The sequence below is a fragment of the Oncorhynchus clarkii genome, unplaced genomic scaffold, assembly GCF_045791955.1.
Source record: "Oncorhynchus clarkii lewisi isolate Uvic-CL-2024 unplaced genomic scaffold, UVic_Ocla_1.0 unplaced_contig_531_pilon_pilon, whole genome shotgun sequence".
In the NCBI taxonomy this organism is placed as follows: Eukaryota; Metazoa; Chordata; class Actinopteri; order Salmoniformes; family Salmonidae; genus Oncorhynchus; species Oncorhynchus clarkii.
Genome location: NW_027260837.1, coordinates 3,711 through 20,713, shown reverse-complemented (window position 1 = coordinate 20,713; position 17,003 = coordinate 3,711). Strand labels below are relative to the sequence as shown.

The 17,003-nt window shown below is 43.9% G+C and overlaps 1 protein-coding gene across 1 annotated transcript; it reads right to left on the bottom strand.

The window, feature by feature from the left end:
- Window positions 1-229: 229 nt before the first annotated feature.
- LOC139401873 (heme oxygenase 2-like) lies at window positions 230-10,159 on the bottom strand. Its single transcript, XM_071145864.1, has 8 exons — window positions 10,083-10,159; window positions 9,243-9,328; window positions 6,352-6,488; window positions 5,836-5,953; window positions 5,188-5,400; window positions 4,726-5,001; window positions 3,215-3,344; window positions 230-2,891 (listed from the first exon to the last, which is right to left on the bottom strand). The coding sequence occupies exons 3-8, from the start codon at window positions 6,432-6,434 to the stop codon at window positions 2,764-2,766; spliced, it is 948 nt and encodes a 315-aa protein (XP_071001965.1). The 5' UTR covers window positions 6,435-6,488; window positions 9,243-9,328; window positions 10,083-10,159; the 3' UTR covers window positions 230-2,763.
- Window positions 10,160-17,003: the final 6,844 nt, after the last annotated feature.

Genomic DNA, 17,003 nt, shown 5'->3' with positions numbered 1-17,003 from the left:
CTTATTGCTGCCAGACGTGAACAGTGGAAATACTAAACTACTGGAGAACGGGCCAATGACCCTGGTCTAATACTTTAGATGTCTGTACTTCCTTTAAGTAATAACAGAGCTGAATTGCAAGTGACATTACTAAGCACAGATCTGTTAGCAGTTGGATATGTGTATCTTAGGAACACAAGGAATGTATTCAAACAGGGAAAATGTCTCAACACATAAAATGACAAAAGTATACAGGAAATTCAACCATTTATTTTACTACAATGTATTCCTGTGATTTTCTTCTTTCACAAAATGAGACCAGTGACATTTGTAGTAAATCGTCAGTCACTGATAAAGCTTGAGTTAGATTGCAGTGTACTTACTATCCAAGACTAATGGGTTTGATAATACGGTTACTGTTTACTTTCTATTACAGCCGACAAGGCAAGAAAGAGTCACGCAATGTGTCTGTCAAGCACTCACTGAGATCACTAGGCTTCAATTAGTCCATCGCCAACAACACTCACACCTCGACACCTGAGATTATGGGTCGTGTTCATTAGGGCCCACGTTTCAGAAGAGTTTAATTGGACAAGTCCAGTTAGTCCCTCCCTGTTTGTCTTCTTCTGTTTAGTGCCTAATAAACACAACCCAAGTCTGGTCATTCCAGAACTCCTTCAAAATGTTCTAAATACTGCAACAGTTCCATCCCCTGAAAACAAATACTAAAATTGCATTTACATTGAACTAAAATATGACAAGTCTTGCAATGTTTCTTAAGTATATAATTTCATTAACATGAACCTGAGACCCAACACGTACATGACTAATGAGGCTCTGGACTGGTCTGGACAGCCATTACTACACCTGGGTCATGTTCATTAGGGCAAAATGTTTTACCACGGAAATCAAACATTTCTTATTGGACTAATCAAGATAATCCCGGTTTATTTCTGTTTCGTTAATACCTCAGATGGAGGAAGGGCTACTGAACAAAGAATTCAAGGACTACCAAATACACCAGAGATGAATAGGAGAACCACAGACCTGAACACACAGCATAGAACCTGTTTGTAATGAACCGAGATAATGTCATGTCAGCAACTTGACCTTTGGTATTCAGCATTCTGACCTTTAACAACTTCTCCATCTTCAAGCGAAAGCATAGAATACAACGCAAACTGCTGTCTTCAATGTTAAAACTACAAACAAATCAAGGAATGTAATGTTGATGTCAGTGTGAATCCTGAAAAGGATCTGCTAAATACTGTATTGCCCTTATATTTCCTCAGATACAAACCTATGGTCACCTGCACAACACATTGTTCTCCTTCTCCACAACCAAACAACGATGGCTCAACCTCATCAGGTTGGTGCATAGCTTTCAAGTCTTAAATGTTATCCATTCAGACTGATGAGGTGCCTTGTCTTCACCAATCTAACCCGATCTCATCTCCCAGACCATTACACTAGCTGCTGTATTCGCTGCCTCTACCTGGTGTTCATAGGCCTAGAACAATACTGAAAATCAACTTTATACACGTTTCCAGGACGGATGTGTCCGTTTTCAGACACTCTGCTCCTCTCTAGACTGCCTGAGTGCCAAGCAAAGGACAAGGAACTGGACAGCACTAGATAACTAAATCCAACATAGAATAAAACAAAGAAATACACTTCAGAAATGATTAATAGTAATATTGCTCGTCCATCCTAAAACAAGAACTAAAAAGTGTCCATCCTGCCTCACTGTCTGTGTGCTTTTCACAGGAGGTTGGAAATTTCTGCCTGCGTTCATTTGGAGAGAAGATAAAAATAATACATTGTGATGTGTGACAACCGTTGGCAACATTTTAAAGTCTAGACCTTTCTAAAAAAAGTGTGCTCTTGCTGTCAGTCAGCCTGTGCTGTCCGTAACCAAATCGTGGGACTACTCCCAAGAGAGTATCACCCCCATAACCATTAATACAAACTTTAAAAGATGTCGCTCAACCTACTCAAGCAAAGAGATAGTAGTCTGCCCTGCAGAAATACTCCTACACTTTGCCAGATCTGCATATTAACATATGCATAGAACGTGTTACTTTGACTGTTTCTGGCTCAGCAGTGTTTGAGTTGTGCTGGTGCTCACCGCTACGGAGTGCCAGCACCTCAAATGTTCTACTTGTTCAGTTCCACCACCTAAATAAAAAAGTACTGGCACCTAATTCAGTCCACTTCAAGCAAAGGCTCACTGCTCTAATATTTTCAAGATTACATTTTGGTTTGATGGACTGATTGTGAGGACACCCAGGGGACAGCAGAATATAGTCCTTCAAATCACCATGGCAACCTAAAAGTGTCAAAATCCACAAAGGCTTTTTTTGTCATAGCAGGATAGCTGTTTTTCCCCTCCAACTCTACTGCATCACTCCATAATACAATTGTTAGGGATTATTAAAGAGACATCAACCTGACAACAAATCACACTATAATCTAAACAAGTAAGATCAATTGTCATCTCATGTCAACTCAAGAAGAAATACATCCTATAACAGGTTTGAATTTAAAAAATGTCTCTAAACTGGTACTAAGAGCTACAAATATGACCAACCATACTGAGAAGATACAGGATGGAGGGAGAGTGAGAGGGAGGTAGTAGAGAGAGAAAATTAGGAGGGAAGGTTACAAGGTCTGGGTACGGATGGGTTCTCATCCAAACGTTCAGAAAACAATTATTCTTGTCTTCCCTCCCTGTTTTTCCTCCTTCTTTCCTGCAGAACAGCCAACAATTGGCTGTGGGTCGGATCACATGAAGTACCACGCAGCCAATCCGGCGAGGGCGGCGACCCAGGCGGCGAACAGGACCTGGCCTGTGGGGTGTCTGAGGACGGCCATGGCCAGCTGACCGACGTACGCCGAGCCCCCACTGGCCGCTGAGATAGACAGAGGACAAAGAACACGGTCAGCAAACCTCCCACATTACCATGTGAAACACTCATACCATTTTTAACACCACTAAGCCAGGTCAAGCAGTACTGCACTGGCCTGGTTAGGGAGCCACCGTAGATGCTGGAGCCATGCTGGAAAGGACAATGTGAAAAGCAAATATCCAAGCCAGCCAGACAGTGTGGTAAGGGTATTGTGGTTCTAAATGCCCACGTATTGCTAACATGGCACAACAATTCTTTCTTTTGGTTTTCTGGATCAAATCACTTTGTTTCCAGACAGAGCCTACAGGAGTTGTGTGTCAGCGTACCCATTTGTGCGGCGTAGTAGGGGCATTTGTTGATGTCTCCTCCGGTCCCATGGGCCCCGTGAACAGGCATGCCCGCATCCATGACCTCCTCCTGGATATCCTTACCCATCTCCTCTAGCTCATCAAATACCTGACACCAAACACAGGGGATTACAACTGGTTCATTTTCACTCAGCACAAAACAGAACAAACGGTCAAACAGGGAGGTACCATCTGAAAAGGTCCAATAAGGAAAGCTTATTTTTCACAACACTTTGGAACAGTTTGATATTGTGTGTCCTGATGAACACAATCTCTGAACTGAAACAGTAAGCTGAATTGTGTTGACCCAGAGTTTAGCACAAACAGTTTCACATTGCGACTGGGTCGGTGGGCGAGTGAAAGGAGTGATATTTAACATAAGGAGGTGCCACTGGTCAAAGAAATGTCCATGATGCAGAACCGTAATAAGAATATGATCAAGTTCAACATCTGACATTCATGTAATGTAATCAGAAGCCAGATGTGAGGAAGTGAATTAATGATCATATCTGAGCACTTGAAATATGATAGATGGCACATTGTCTGGCTACGCTCTCAGAACCAGTTAGCAGAGTGGTTATGGTGATAAGCACAAATCCAACCATCTGCTGTTGGCCAAAGACCCTTATTTTCCCTGGGCACAGGACTTATCTCCAAAGACAGGATCAATACAGTGGCTGGTTACTGAGCTTAAATGATTAATTAAATGATACAATACTGAGAAATGCAACTAAACGGCCGAGGCCTACCCCAGAGACTAAACGGCCGAGGCCTACCCCAGAGACTAAACGGCCGAGGCCTACCCCAGAGACTAAACGGCCGAGGCCTACCCTAGAGACTAAACGGCCGAGGCCTACCCCTAAACGGCCGAGGCCTACCTCAGAGACTAAACGGCCGTACCTCAGGCTAAACGGCCGAGGCCTACCCCAGAGACTAAACGGCCGTGGCCTACCCCAGAGACTAAACGGCCGTGGCCTACCCCAGAGACTAAACTAATGCGGCCTGGCTTCCTCTGAAAACAAAACGTCTATTTTTATTTAACTAGGCAAGTCAGGCAATAACAAATTCTTATTTACAATGACGGTCTAACCCTGCCCTAACCCGGACGACGCTGGGCCAATTGTGCACCGCTCTATGGGACTCCCGATCACGATAGGGTTGTGATACCGTCCGAGATCGAACCCGGGCATGTAGTGACGCCTCTAACACTGCGATACAGTGCCATAGACCGCTGCGCCACTCAAGGACCCACAGATATGAGATGGCAATATTTCCAGCCATCACCTAGAAGGAATTATTAAGAGACCCACCGTTTACTGGAAGACCCACCACACCAGTAGGTGCATCAGTCTCCATTTACTGGAAGACCCACCACACCAGTAAGTGCAGCAATCTCCGTTTACTGGAAGACCCACCACACCAGCAGGTGCATCAGTCTCACTCTTTAATCAACCCCAGCTCTATCTCTCTCTTCCCTTCCCCTTCCTCACCTCCATGTTGAATTGAAAGGCCAGCACGGCCTCCGCCACCAGCCTGTCCTTGGTGGCCATGTCCAGCTCCAGCTCATTCATCCGGCTCCGGTACAGCTGCTTGAAGGCCTTGGCGCTGTGGATGCCGTCAAACTGGTAGAAATAGACGCCCTCGCCCGTCGATGGCAACTTCAGCGCCCGCTGGGCCACCTTCTTCAGCACCTGACCCCCGGACAGGTCACCCATGTAACGGGTGTAGGCATGGGCCACCAGCAAGACCGGCTCTTCCTGACCCACCTAAATACAAATACAACTTCACTGGCTTCTGGTATTGTCAACTCCCCCTGGACTCCACACACCAGAGGATTGAAGCAGCACAGGGAGTCACAGTGCAGCACCCATGGAGGAGCGTTAGGTCTGAAGTGCCTTGCATAAAGGCACAATGGTAGTGGATGGTGGTAATGTGAACTCTGGGTTACTCACCTGGTGGATGCGTTCCACGTAGCGTTGCGTGGCTGGCGAGCAGCTGACCCGCTCCTGCCAGTCCTCACCATAGAAGTAGTCCAGGTCGCGGGACAGGGCGTCACGTCTATTCAGCTCTGGGAAGTAGAGCGGGGAGAAGTCAGGATGATCCTTGTTCCTCTCAATCTCCTCCTCCATGGCCTCGTAGGTGTAGTAGAGGGCCACATCACCCAGCTGAGCGAGAGAGAGATGCAGAATTTTACCCCAAAACAAACATTTTAGGTGCAAATATTTTTCATTAATCCATGTTTGACAGTCCCTCAAATACTGTGTGTCAACATTCACGTTGTCAAGATACATCCCTTTCTGTATCCTGGCAAAGTCTCACAAAGTGAGGATGTCAAAGCACTTCATGTTCTTTAAAGCTTTACAAGATATTGTTGTTCAGTACAGTGGTTGTTCATTACCAGTGGTGCTGAAAGACCCATCATGATTCTTCACAGTAATATCTTTCAAAGTGTTTGCAAAGTGAGGATGTCAAAGTTTGATCAAAAAGCCTACACCCTTAACTGACTGCTGTGGATAAATCAGATGATGCATAATGTTCAAGACAGTGAATGCAGCAGTACTAAATCTCAGAAAAGTGGCTGCTCTATTCTCCAGACTGACCTTGAAGAGCTCCTTGCGGATGCGCCCCCTGAGGAAGTCCTTGACAAACTGGGTGTTCTCCGCCTTCTCGTGAACCTCTTTGGTCCCGGCAGCCAGCAGTTCAGAAAGGTCTGTGGGGCTGTGGGGAGGGCACACTGGCTGACACCGCATGGGAAACTAGAGGCACACACTAACTACATGACCCATTGGGCTGGCTTCCCAAACCCAGATTAATCCTAGTTCTGGAGAAGAAGAAAAAACACTTTCAATGTAGCCTATTCTTCATTGAGCGTGCTTTTTACTCCAGGAGAAGGTTTAATCTGTGTCCGGGAAACGAGCCCATTGTGTTTTCAACTCTCCTCAGAAATAAAAAAGAGACAGACCAAATCTGACAGAACTGAAACATACCCTGCCCACACCCTGGCACTCAAACATACACTTGAGAGAAGAAACCTCTCACTTCCAGAAACTGCCCAGCCCCCATCCATTTTCAGAAATAGCACTGAAGTGAAGTTAGACCATCCCAGATTTCTATACCTGAGAGTGTCTTCTGGCTCTTTCTCTGCATTCACCAGGCCTCCTCCATCGGTGACACTCTCCGCCTTCACAGAGTCCTCCATCTTTTCTGCAGACAGCTTGGTCCTGTCACTCAGACAGACACTCTTTGCCAGTCTCTGCCAAAGACAGAACACCAAAACAAGACCCACACATTCAAAGCTGACTCACTATTGAGTGGGTGGGGTAGCCTACATGAGAGCCACATAGCCTAGATACAGTATGTGCAGATAGATAGATACAGAAGTAGTGCTTTTGTAAACAGAAGCCCAAATGTCCATGACAATAGAGTCTTAAGGGATAGTTGGAGATTTTGACAACTTATCAATGGTTTCCATTTACCCAGTCATACAAATGATATCCATGAGTTCATCTATCTCTGCATGCAGTTGAAGGTAATTAGTGTTAATTGAGCAATTGCCAACTAGCGTGAGTGTAATGACTGAAAGTCTATGCCATAGACTCTATGGGATCAGCCAGCATGCTCCTCTGACTATGGGTATGCTGTCCACGCTGTGTTCTGGTGTACCGTTTGACAGCTAGCATAAACAGTAGCCCAACATGCTCCTCTGACTATGGGTATGCTGTCCACGCTGTGTTCTGGTGTACCGTTTGACAGCTAGCATAAACAGTAGCCCAACATGCTCCTCTGACTATGGGTATGCTGTCCACGCTGTGTTCTGGTGTACCGTTTGACAGCTAGCATAAACAGTAGCCCAACAAATCCATAAGAGAGGTGTTGCTCTTTTTCTGAAACTGAAAATACAGAAAGGAAATATTTCTTAACTCCAAACAATAACAAGGTAAACCTAACATTTAAGAACAACAAGGCAGAAAAACACTTTACATAACATTAGCCAAGTTAGAAAACAGAACCATAGAACAGTAAATTTAGCTAGCTAGCTAACGTAAGTTAGCTCATAATAAGTGTAAAAATAACGCCACCACCTTGAAACATTTTCCTCTGTATAATAGCTAACATTGTTATGATACTTACAATACTATGCTTGCAATGGGCATAAATGCAGAGTACTGAAAATAAACAAATGTAATGATTGCTGTTTTGACATGGTAGCTAGCTAGCTAGCGATCTCTGACAGAGCTATTTGATTATATTCATCGTCATGGTAACCACATGCCCCGAGTCTGCCTGCTAGCAAGGGATCTCTTTACATTCTAGATGGCATTTACGTTCTATTTAAGCAATAAGGCACGAGGGGGTGTGGTATATGGTCAATATACCATTGCGAAGTGCTGCTCTTAATCAAGACGCAACGCGGAGTGCCTGGATACAGCCCTTAGCTGTGGTATATTGGCTATATACCACAAAGCCCCAAGGTGCTTTATTGCTATTATAAACTGGTTACCAACGTAATTAGAACAGTAAAGATGTTTTGTCATATCACACACGTGTTATATGGTCTGATATACCACGGCTTTAAGCCAATCAGCATTCAGAGCTCAAACCACTCAGTTTATAATTGGGTCCATGACAGTGCAAGTAGACAAAATTGCTTAATTAGTGCAAACCCAGCACAACATATATCAGATACAACATAGCAAACAGCATATATATATATTTTCTGATGAATCCTCGGCTCATGCCTGTATAAACTTAATACGGTAGGGTTTAAGCATAGTAGTAGGCATAGCCTACATCTTTGAGGGTGACGACCCAAACCATCCTAATTATTCATAATAAGTAAAAGAAATTGCCTATGTAATTAACTCAACTATTTACTAAAGCTACATTCATTAAAACATCAAGAAGGGTCCATGAAATGAACATCTGGCCACACAAATCAGTACCCTTTGTTATTGCTGCCTGAACATGTCTCATGTGCCAAGATTACCAAGAAAACCTTGCACAGAGGCAAAAGAGCACTTAGACTAATGTGGGTGGGTCTACTGCTCTATTCTGCTGCGGGCCAAAAGATTTTGTTCATTATTATTCTGCAAGTAAGACTATATTATTCTGCATTTAGCCTAATACTACATCGTCTTCATGGTGTAAACAAAAAATTGGGTATATGATATAACGTGTTAATATCCTAATGACAGTAAAACCCAATTCAAACATCCCTCTACATTTAGGAGAAGAGAGCCTAAACAGAACAGCAGCATTTGATACAGAGACTCTCCATCCAATGTCAGACCAGCAGAACATCAGTCCACAACACAGGTTAGGCTAAATCTATAGAATAAACTCTACAGAAACACCTGAGATTTTTCAAATCAGTGTCACTTCAGTAACAGGAGCAGCCTACCACAATAAATATGTCCAATCCACTTCAAGTTCACAAGAGAGACCTCCCGAGTGGCGCAGCGGTCTAATGCCCTGCATTGCCGTGCTTGAGACATCACTACAGACCCGGGTTTGATCCAGCTGCGACCGGGAGACCCGCGAAGAGGCGCACAATTGGCCCAGCGTCGCGCGGGACAGGGAAGGGTTTGGCCGTCCGGGATGTCCATGTCCCATCACTCTCTAGCGACTTCTGTGGCGGGCCGGGCGCATGCACGCTGACATGGTTGCCAGTTCTACGGTGTTTCCTCCGACACATTGGTGTGGCTAGCTTCAGGGTTAAGCAAGCAGTGTGTCAAGAAGCAGTACGGCTTGCCAGCATCGTGTTTTGGAGGACGCATGGTTCTTGACGTTCGCCTCTCCCATACGGGAGTTGCAGAGATGGGACAAGACTAAGGAAACCTCTCACCAATATACCAATTGGATATCACGAAATTGGGGCAAAAAAGGGGTAAAAAATAATAAATACAATCCACATGATTAACACATGTTCACCATGCCTACCAGATAAGTTTGGGAGATGCAGTCGTCAATGCAGGCAGGGGAAGCAGTGGAAATGCTATTTTCTTACCAATTATGTGTTGTTGTTGTCGTCGTCGTCTTGGGGCGTTGGTGGTCACTGGTCAAACGTCCCCTGACAGTTGATTCAGCTGTGACCTTATTCAGAGTGCCAGAGATAAGGGAATGTGTGTGTGACTTTGGCAACACTGACACACAAGTAACAACACAGTGAATAGCTGGCACAACATAGCAGGGGCCTAGCATTAGAAGGCCCTAGTCGCTTCACATAGTAATGAGGAAAGTCAACAATGAAGAGGCCTGGAACTACACAGAGAGCCAGACAAAGGAGCTCATAGTACACACATTGCTAGATGTTCAGTTAGTCTTGTGTTTACAAGCTAACTGTAAACTGTATCAAATAGTAGTTCTGGTTGTATCCATGATAGTGTTCCAACACTAGTTACATGCATTTGATCAAATGCGTCTTACATTTGAGGATATGGCAAGGGAATATTGCAAGCTAACTAACATCAGAATGTCGATTGGTCTTGCTAACGTTGTAACAAAGACGCTAACTGAGCTAGCCACCACCAGCAGAGCAGTTAGCTAGTTGAACAATTTAGCCCTTGACATCAAGGCACTGAACTGGCAGCTGTTAGACATGTTCCATGCTAGCGATCTATGTATAGTAGTTTCTAGTCTTTCGATGAAACAGTTTACAAGTGTTATAACCAGCGCCAGCTAATTAAACAGTTAATACGTGATTTACTTCAGGATGACAATGTGTCAAACATCTTAGAATAGACTAATTTATTGTTTTGATGCTGTAGAAAGCTAAATAACTCACATGGGGTTATCTAGCATCCTACTCTGCCCCTATTGTACAGAGAATAAACATACAGTAGCTTACCTTCTCTGCGCACTCTGCGGAGCTCTTCTTCAGTATTGCTCAAAACATAGGAAATGTAGTCTTGCTTATTCTTCTTTGAGATTGGGTTGGCTGACCGCATCCAACTTTTAGGTGCATACACCGCCACCTACTGTACTGGAGTTTGAGTTCAGTCACGGACTACCTACATTAATTTACGGTAATACAAAATTGGGAGAAAAGGAAAATTACCCTGGCAACTATTAGCTCTCACTAAAAAAAACACCACCCCATTCCACTATTTAACCTTATCTAATCCTACTCCAGGCCAACGGTCTAAGAGGACAGAACACTACCACTCAATATCTCTGCAAGTCTTCTGCAGTAAATCCTCCCAATCCCAAGTACTTCTCTGCAGCTGCCACCACAACCTCTATTTTCTGTGACTTGTGTTCCATTTCTGTAGTACAGTTGACAACCATGGCTATAAATGCCAAGAAACCCACCTCACTGAAACACATACTATTCTCATCCCTCTTTATTGGTCTCTGCCTACTCACAGAAACCTTGTCATGTACACATCTTCCTCTACCGCTCTCTTCACTTCTTCAGCATATGACACTTTCTGTACTAATATTAATCACTGACCTCAACCTGCCTTTGTCTCACCAGACACCTCCAATCTCCAGCCCCATGGGCAACCAACAGTTTACATACACAACTTTCTCCACCGATACTACACATTCCTTCATCTCATTCCCTCCTGCACTTTCTCACATCTAGGAATCTCCCTCCTACACACTGCGGCAACCCCTAAAACACAAGTGCATTGCAGTCTTGGGAACAATGTGAACAGAAAGAGAATACGAGATTTGGATGACTGAATTAGCCACGCTATGGCGCGCCACATTAACTAAATGCCACAGTTACATTCACTTGTATAAATTAATGTGAGACTGTTCGAATTAATTCATTAATTAATGGACTGAAGAGAGTCTCATTTTTGAATTAATTAATTGTCAGTGGATGCTCTTTAAAAAGACAATGTCAGATTATTTATTTCCTTGTTTTTATCGTCAATACCAGAAAATCTGCAGGGTGTGCAATGGATCTGATTATCATGGTGGTGGGGATGGACTGATTTGTGATCAATACAATCATTGTGAGGGGCAGAGGAAGGGCAAGTAAGTATGATAGGCACTCCATTGAACAGCTTTTAGAAACAGGAAAACTGGGAAAAATGTGTTACTATATGTAATGTGCTACTATGTGTAATATGTTACTATACTGTATGTAATGTGTTACCAAATGTTATTCGTCGATATACGAAATGTGCTGCTATATGTAATATGTTACTATATGTAATCGACTCTTAACCAACCATGCTATTTTGTTTGTTTTTCCTGTTGTTCGTAACTTGTTTTGTACATAATGTTGCTGCTACCATCTCTTATGACCGAAAAGAGCTTCTGGACATCAGAACTGCGATTGCTCACCTCAAACTCTACGAAGATTTCTTCTTCAGTGAGTCGGACGGGAGGGATATACTACAGACACCCGACCAGGCCCAGATCCCCGTTATTCGCTGGAGAAGGAAACTGAGATTTCGCGGAAAGAGATCAGGGTGCCTTGTGAGGATCAGGCAACAAGTGGTTAACCTGCCCACCGTCCTGCTAGCTAACGTTCAATCGCTGGAAAATAAATGGGACGAACTGAAAGCACGTTTATCCTACCAACGGAACATTAAAAACTGTAATATCTTATGTTTCACCGAGTCGTGGCTGAATGACAACATTAAGAACATACAGCAGGTTGTACTTTCTATCGGCAGGACAGAATAGCAACCTCTGTTAAGACACGGGACGGGGGCCTATGCATTTACAGTGCCTTGCGAAAGTATTCGGCCCCCTTGAACTTTGCGACCTTTTGCCACATTTCAGGCTTCAAACATAAAGATATAAAACTGTATTTTTTTGCGAAGAATCAACAACAAGTGGGACACAATCATGAAGTGGAACGACATTTATTGGATATTTCAAACTTTTTTAACAAATCAAAAACTGAAAAATTGGGCGTGCAAAATTATTCAGCCCCCTTAAGTTAATACTTTGTAGCGCCACCTTTTGCTGCGATTACAGCTGTAAGTCGCTTGGGGTATGTTTTGCACATCGAGAGACTGAATTTTTTCCCATTCCTTCTTGCAAAACAGCTCGAATTCAGTGAGGTTGGATGGAGAGCATTTGTGAACAGCAGTTTTCAGTTCTTTCCACAGATTCTCGATTGGATTCAGGTCTGGACTTTGACTTGGCCATTCTAACACCTGGATATGTTTATTTTTGAACCATTCCATTGTAGATTTTGCTTTATGTTTTGGATCATTGTCTTGTTGGAAGACAAATCTCCGTCCCAGTCTCAGGTCTTTTGCAGACTCCATCAGGTTTTCTTCCAGAATGGTCCTGTATTTGGCTCCATCCATCTTCCCATCAATTTTAACCATCTTCCCTGTCCCTGCTGAAGAAAAGCAGGCCCAAACCATGATGCTGCCACCACCATGTTTGACAGTGGGGATGGTGTGTTCAGCTGTGTTGCTTTTACGCCAAACATAACGTTTTGCATTGTTGCCAAAAAGTTCAATTTTGGTTTCATCTGACCAGAGCACCTTCTTCCACATGTTTGGTGTGTCTCCCAGGTGGCTTGTGGCAAACTTTAAACGACACTTTTTATGGATATCTTTAAGAAATGGCTTTCTTCTTGCCACTCTTCCATAAAGGCCAGATTTGTGCAATATACGACTGATTGTTGTCCTATGGACAGAGTCTCCCACCTCAGCTGTAGATCTCTGCAGTTCATCCAGAGTGATCATGGGCCTCTTGGCTGCATCTCTGATCAGTCTTCTCCTTGTATGAGCTGAAAGTTTAGAGGGACGGCCAGGTCTTGGTAGATTTGCAGTGGTCTGATACTCCTTCCATTTCAATATTATCGCTTGCACAGTGCTCCTTGGGATGTTTAAATCTTGGGAAATCTTGTTGTATCCAAATCCGGCTTTAAACTTCTTCACAACAGTATCTCGGACCTGCCTGGTGTGTTCCTTGTTCTTCATGATGCTCTCTGCGCTTTTAACAGACCTCTGAGACTATCACAGTGCAGGTGCATTTATACAGAGACTTGATTACACACAGGTGGATTGTATTTATCATCATTAGTCATTTAGGTCAACATTGGATCATTCAGAGATCCTCACTGAACTTCTGGAGAGAGTTTGCTGCACTGAAAGTAAAGGGGCTGAATAATTTTGCACGCCCAATTTTTCAGTTTTTGATTTGTTAAAAAAGTTTGAAATATCCAATAAATGTCGTTCCACTTCACGATTGTGTCCCACTTGTTGTTGATTCTTCACAAAAAAATACAGTTTTATATATTTATGTTTGAAGCCTGAAATGTGGCAAAAGGTCGCAAAGTTCAAGGGGGCCGAATACTTTCGCAAGGCACTGTATATAAACAACAGCTGGTGCACGATATCTAAGGAAGTCTCTAGGTTTTGCTCGCCTGAGGTAGAGTAACTCATGATAAGCTGTAGACCACACTATCTACCTAGAGTTTTTATCTGTATTTTTTGTAGCTGTCTACATACCACCACAGACCAATGCTGGCAGTAAAATCGCAATCAATGAGCTGTATATCGCCATAAGCAAACAGGAAAACGCTCATCCAGAGGCGGCACTCTTAGATGCCGGGGACTTTAATGCAGGGAACTTAAAACAGTTCTATCTAATTTCTATCAGCATGTTAAATGTGCAACCAGAGGGAAACAATTCTAGACCACCTTTACTCCACACACAAAGCTCTCCCTCGCCCTCCATTTGGCAAATCTGACCATAATTCTATCCTCCTGCTTAAAAGCAAAAATTAAAGCATGAAGCACCAGTGACTCGGTCTATAAAAAAAGTGGTCAGATGAAGCAGATGCTAAACTACCGGACTGTTTTGCTAGCACAGACTAGAATATGTTCCGGGATTCTCCCGATGGCATTGAGGAGTACATCACATCAGTCACTGGCTTTATCAATAAGTGCATCGAGAATGTCGTACCCACAGTGACTGTACGTACATACCCCAACCAGAAGCCATGGATTACAGGCAACATTTGCACTGAGCTAAAGGGTAGAGCTGCCGCTTTCAAGGAGCGGGACTCTAACCCGGGAGCTTATAAGAAATCCCGCTATGCCCTCCGATGAACTATCAAACAGGCAAAGTGTCAATACCGGACTAAGATCGAATCGTACTACACCGGCTCCGACACTCATTGGATGTGGCAGGGCCTGCAAACTATTATAGACTACAAAGGGAAGCACAGCCGAGAGCTGCCCAGTGATACGATCCTACCAAAGGAGCTAAATAACTTATATGCTAGCTTCGAGGCAAGTAACACTGAAACACGCATGAGAGCACCAGCTGTTCCGGACGACTGTGTGATCACGCTCTACACAGCCAGAGACCACAATAGTCCCTGTGCCCAAGAACACTAAGGTAACCTGCCTAAGGTAACCGACCCGTAGCACTCACGTCTGTAGCCATGGAATGCTTTGAAAGGCTGGTAATGGCTCACATCAACACCACTATCCCAGAAATCCTAGAGCCACTCCAATTTGCATACCGTACCAACATATCCACAGATGATGCAATCTCAATTGCACTCCACACTGCCCTTTCACACCTGGACAAAAGAAACACCTATGTGAGAATGCAATTCATAGACTACAGCTCAGCTCAACCATAGTGCCCTCAAAGCTCATCTCTAAGCTAGGTACCCTGGGATTAAACACCACCCTCTGCAACTGGATCCTGGACATCCTGACCGTCCACCCCCAGGTGATAAGGGTAGGTAACAACACATCCGCCACTCTGATCCTCAACACGGGGTCCGTGCTCAGTCCCCTCCTGTACTTCCTGTTCACTCATGACTGCACGACCAGGCATGACTCCAACACCATCATTATGTTTGCCGATGACATACAGTGATAGGCCTGATCACCGACAACGATGAGACAGCCTATAGGGTGGAGGTCAGAGACTTGACCGTGTGGTGCAAGGACAACAACCTCTCCCTCAACGTGATCAAGACAAAGGAGATGATTGTGGACTACAGGAAAAGGAGGACTGAGCACGCCCCATTCTCATCAACGGGGCTGTAGTGGAGCAGGTTGAGAGCTTCATGTTCCTTGGCGTCCACATCACCAACAAACTAACATGGTCCAAGCATACCAAGACAGTCGTGAAGAGGGCACGACAAAACTTAATCCCCCTCAGGAGACTGACAAGATTTGGCATGGGTCCTCGGATCCTCAAAATGTTTTACAGCTGCACCATCGAGAGCATCCTGACGGGTTGCATTACTGCCTGGTATGTATGGCAACTGCTCGGCCTCCGACCGCATGGCACTGCAGAGGGTAGTGCGTACAGCCCAGTACATCAATGGGTCCAAGCTTCCTGGACCTCAATACCAGGCGGTGTCAGAGGAAGGCCCTAAAATTGTCAAAGACTCCAGCCACCCTAGTCATAGACTGTTCTCTCTGCTACCGCACAGCAAGCAGTACCGGAGCACCAAGTCTAGGTCCAAGAGGCTCCTAAATAGCTTCTACCCCCAAGCCATAAGACACCTGAACAGCTAATCAAATGGCTACCCAGACTATTTGCATTGCCCCCCCCCCACCCCTCCTCTGGAACGCTGCTGCTACTCTCTGTTATTATCTATGAATAGTCACTTTAATAACTCTACCAACATGTACATATTACCTCAATTACCTGGACACCGGTACCCCCTGTATATAACAAATTTAGTAAATATTGTTATTTACTGCTGCTCTTTAATAATTTGTTATTCTTATCTCTTACTTTTTTGGGGGGGGGGTATTTTCTTAAAATTGCATTGTTGGTTAAGGGCTTGTAAGTAAGCATCTCACAGTAAGGTCTACTACACCTGTTGTATTCGGCACATGGGACAAATACAATATACTATATGTACTATGCTACTATATGTAATGTGTAATATGTTACTATATGCTTACTTAGCAAATAGCTGTAGCCATAGTACAGAGTGTGTATTGAAGTCATTTCCTTATTTCATATCAGACACTTGGGTGGCTTGTTTGACATTTTTACTGCAGCTGCGACCTTAGCGATGGCTAAGGGTCAAAAGAGTGTGAGACCTGTCAGGGGCAACGACAGCTTTTGGTCTTCATCAACCTCAAGGTGATATGATGAGTGGTGTTGCTGGCTCAGCATTGTTCAACTAAATAACAGTATTACTGCCTTTACACAGGCAATTCTGATCTTTTGACCAATTATTGGCAAAAGAGCTGATCTGACTGGTCAAAAGACCAATTACTGGAAAAAGATCAGAATTGGGCTGCCTGTGTAAACTCAGCCTCTGTGTCATTCAGTAGATCCATCAACTTCTCTGCTTCCCTTGTATGAGTAACTTGGAGATTTGTTAATTGTTTTTCTTCAACTTTCACTTGATTTCCTCTATTTCTGAATCCACGCTGACTAGGTCTAATAATCCTGAAGACTTTGTCACGGAACAGTCCAGTGGTTTGCAAATGGCCAACATGAATAATGTGTCTGGGCAGGATAGTATGTTTAAGGACTCTCAGTACATGATACAACTTTCAGTACATGGTAAAACTCTCAGTACATGGTAACATACCATATTTATGGGAACATGACATTTCTGAGATTATTTATTATGGGCTAAATAGATTACATGATGTAGCAGCAAATACAAATATTTTTTGTGCCTTGTTATGTACATGAGGCAAAACGTTATTCCTATCATTTCATAATGTCAGAAATATACACTCATTCATGTAGGTTCACCCAGTGATGTGTCTCCCAGACCTTAATGTGGTGCGTGCTGCGGAGCGCACAGTGAGGGAGCACCAAGCCAAGTTCTCCCAGACCTTAA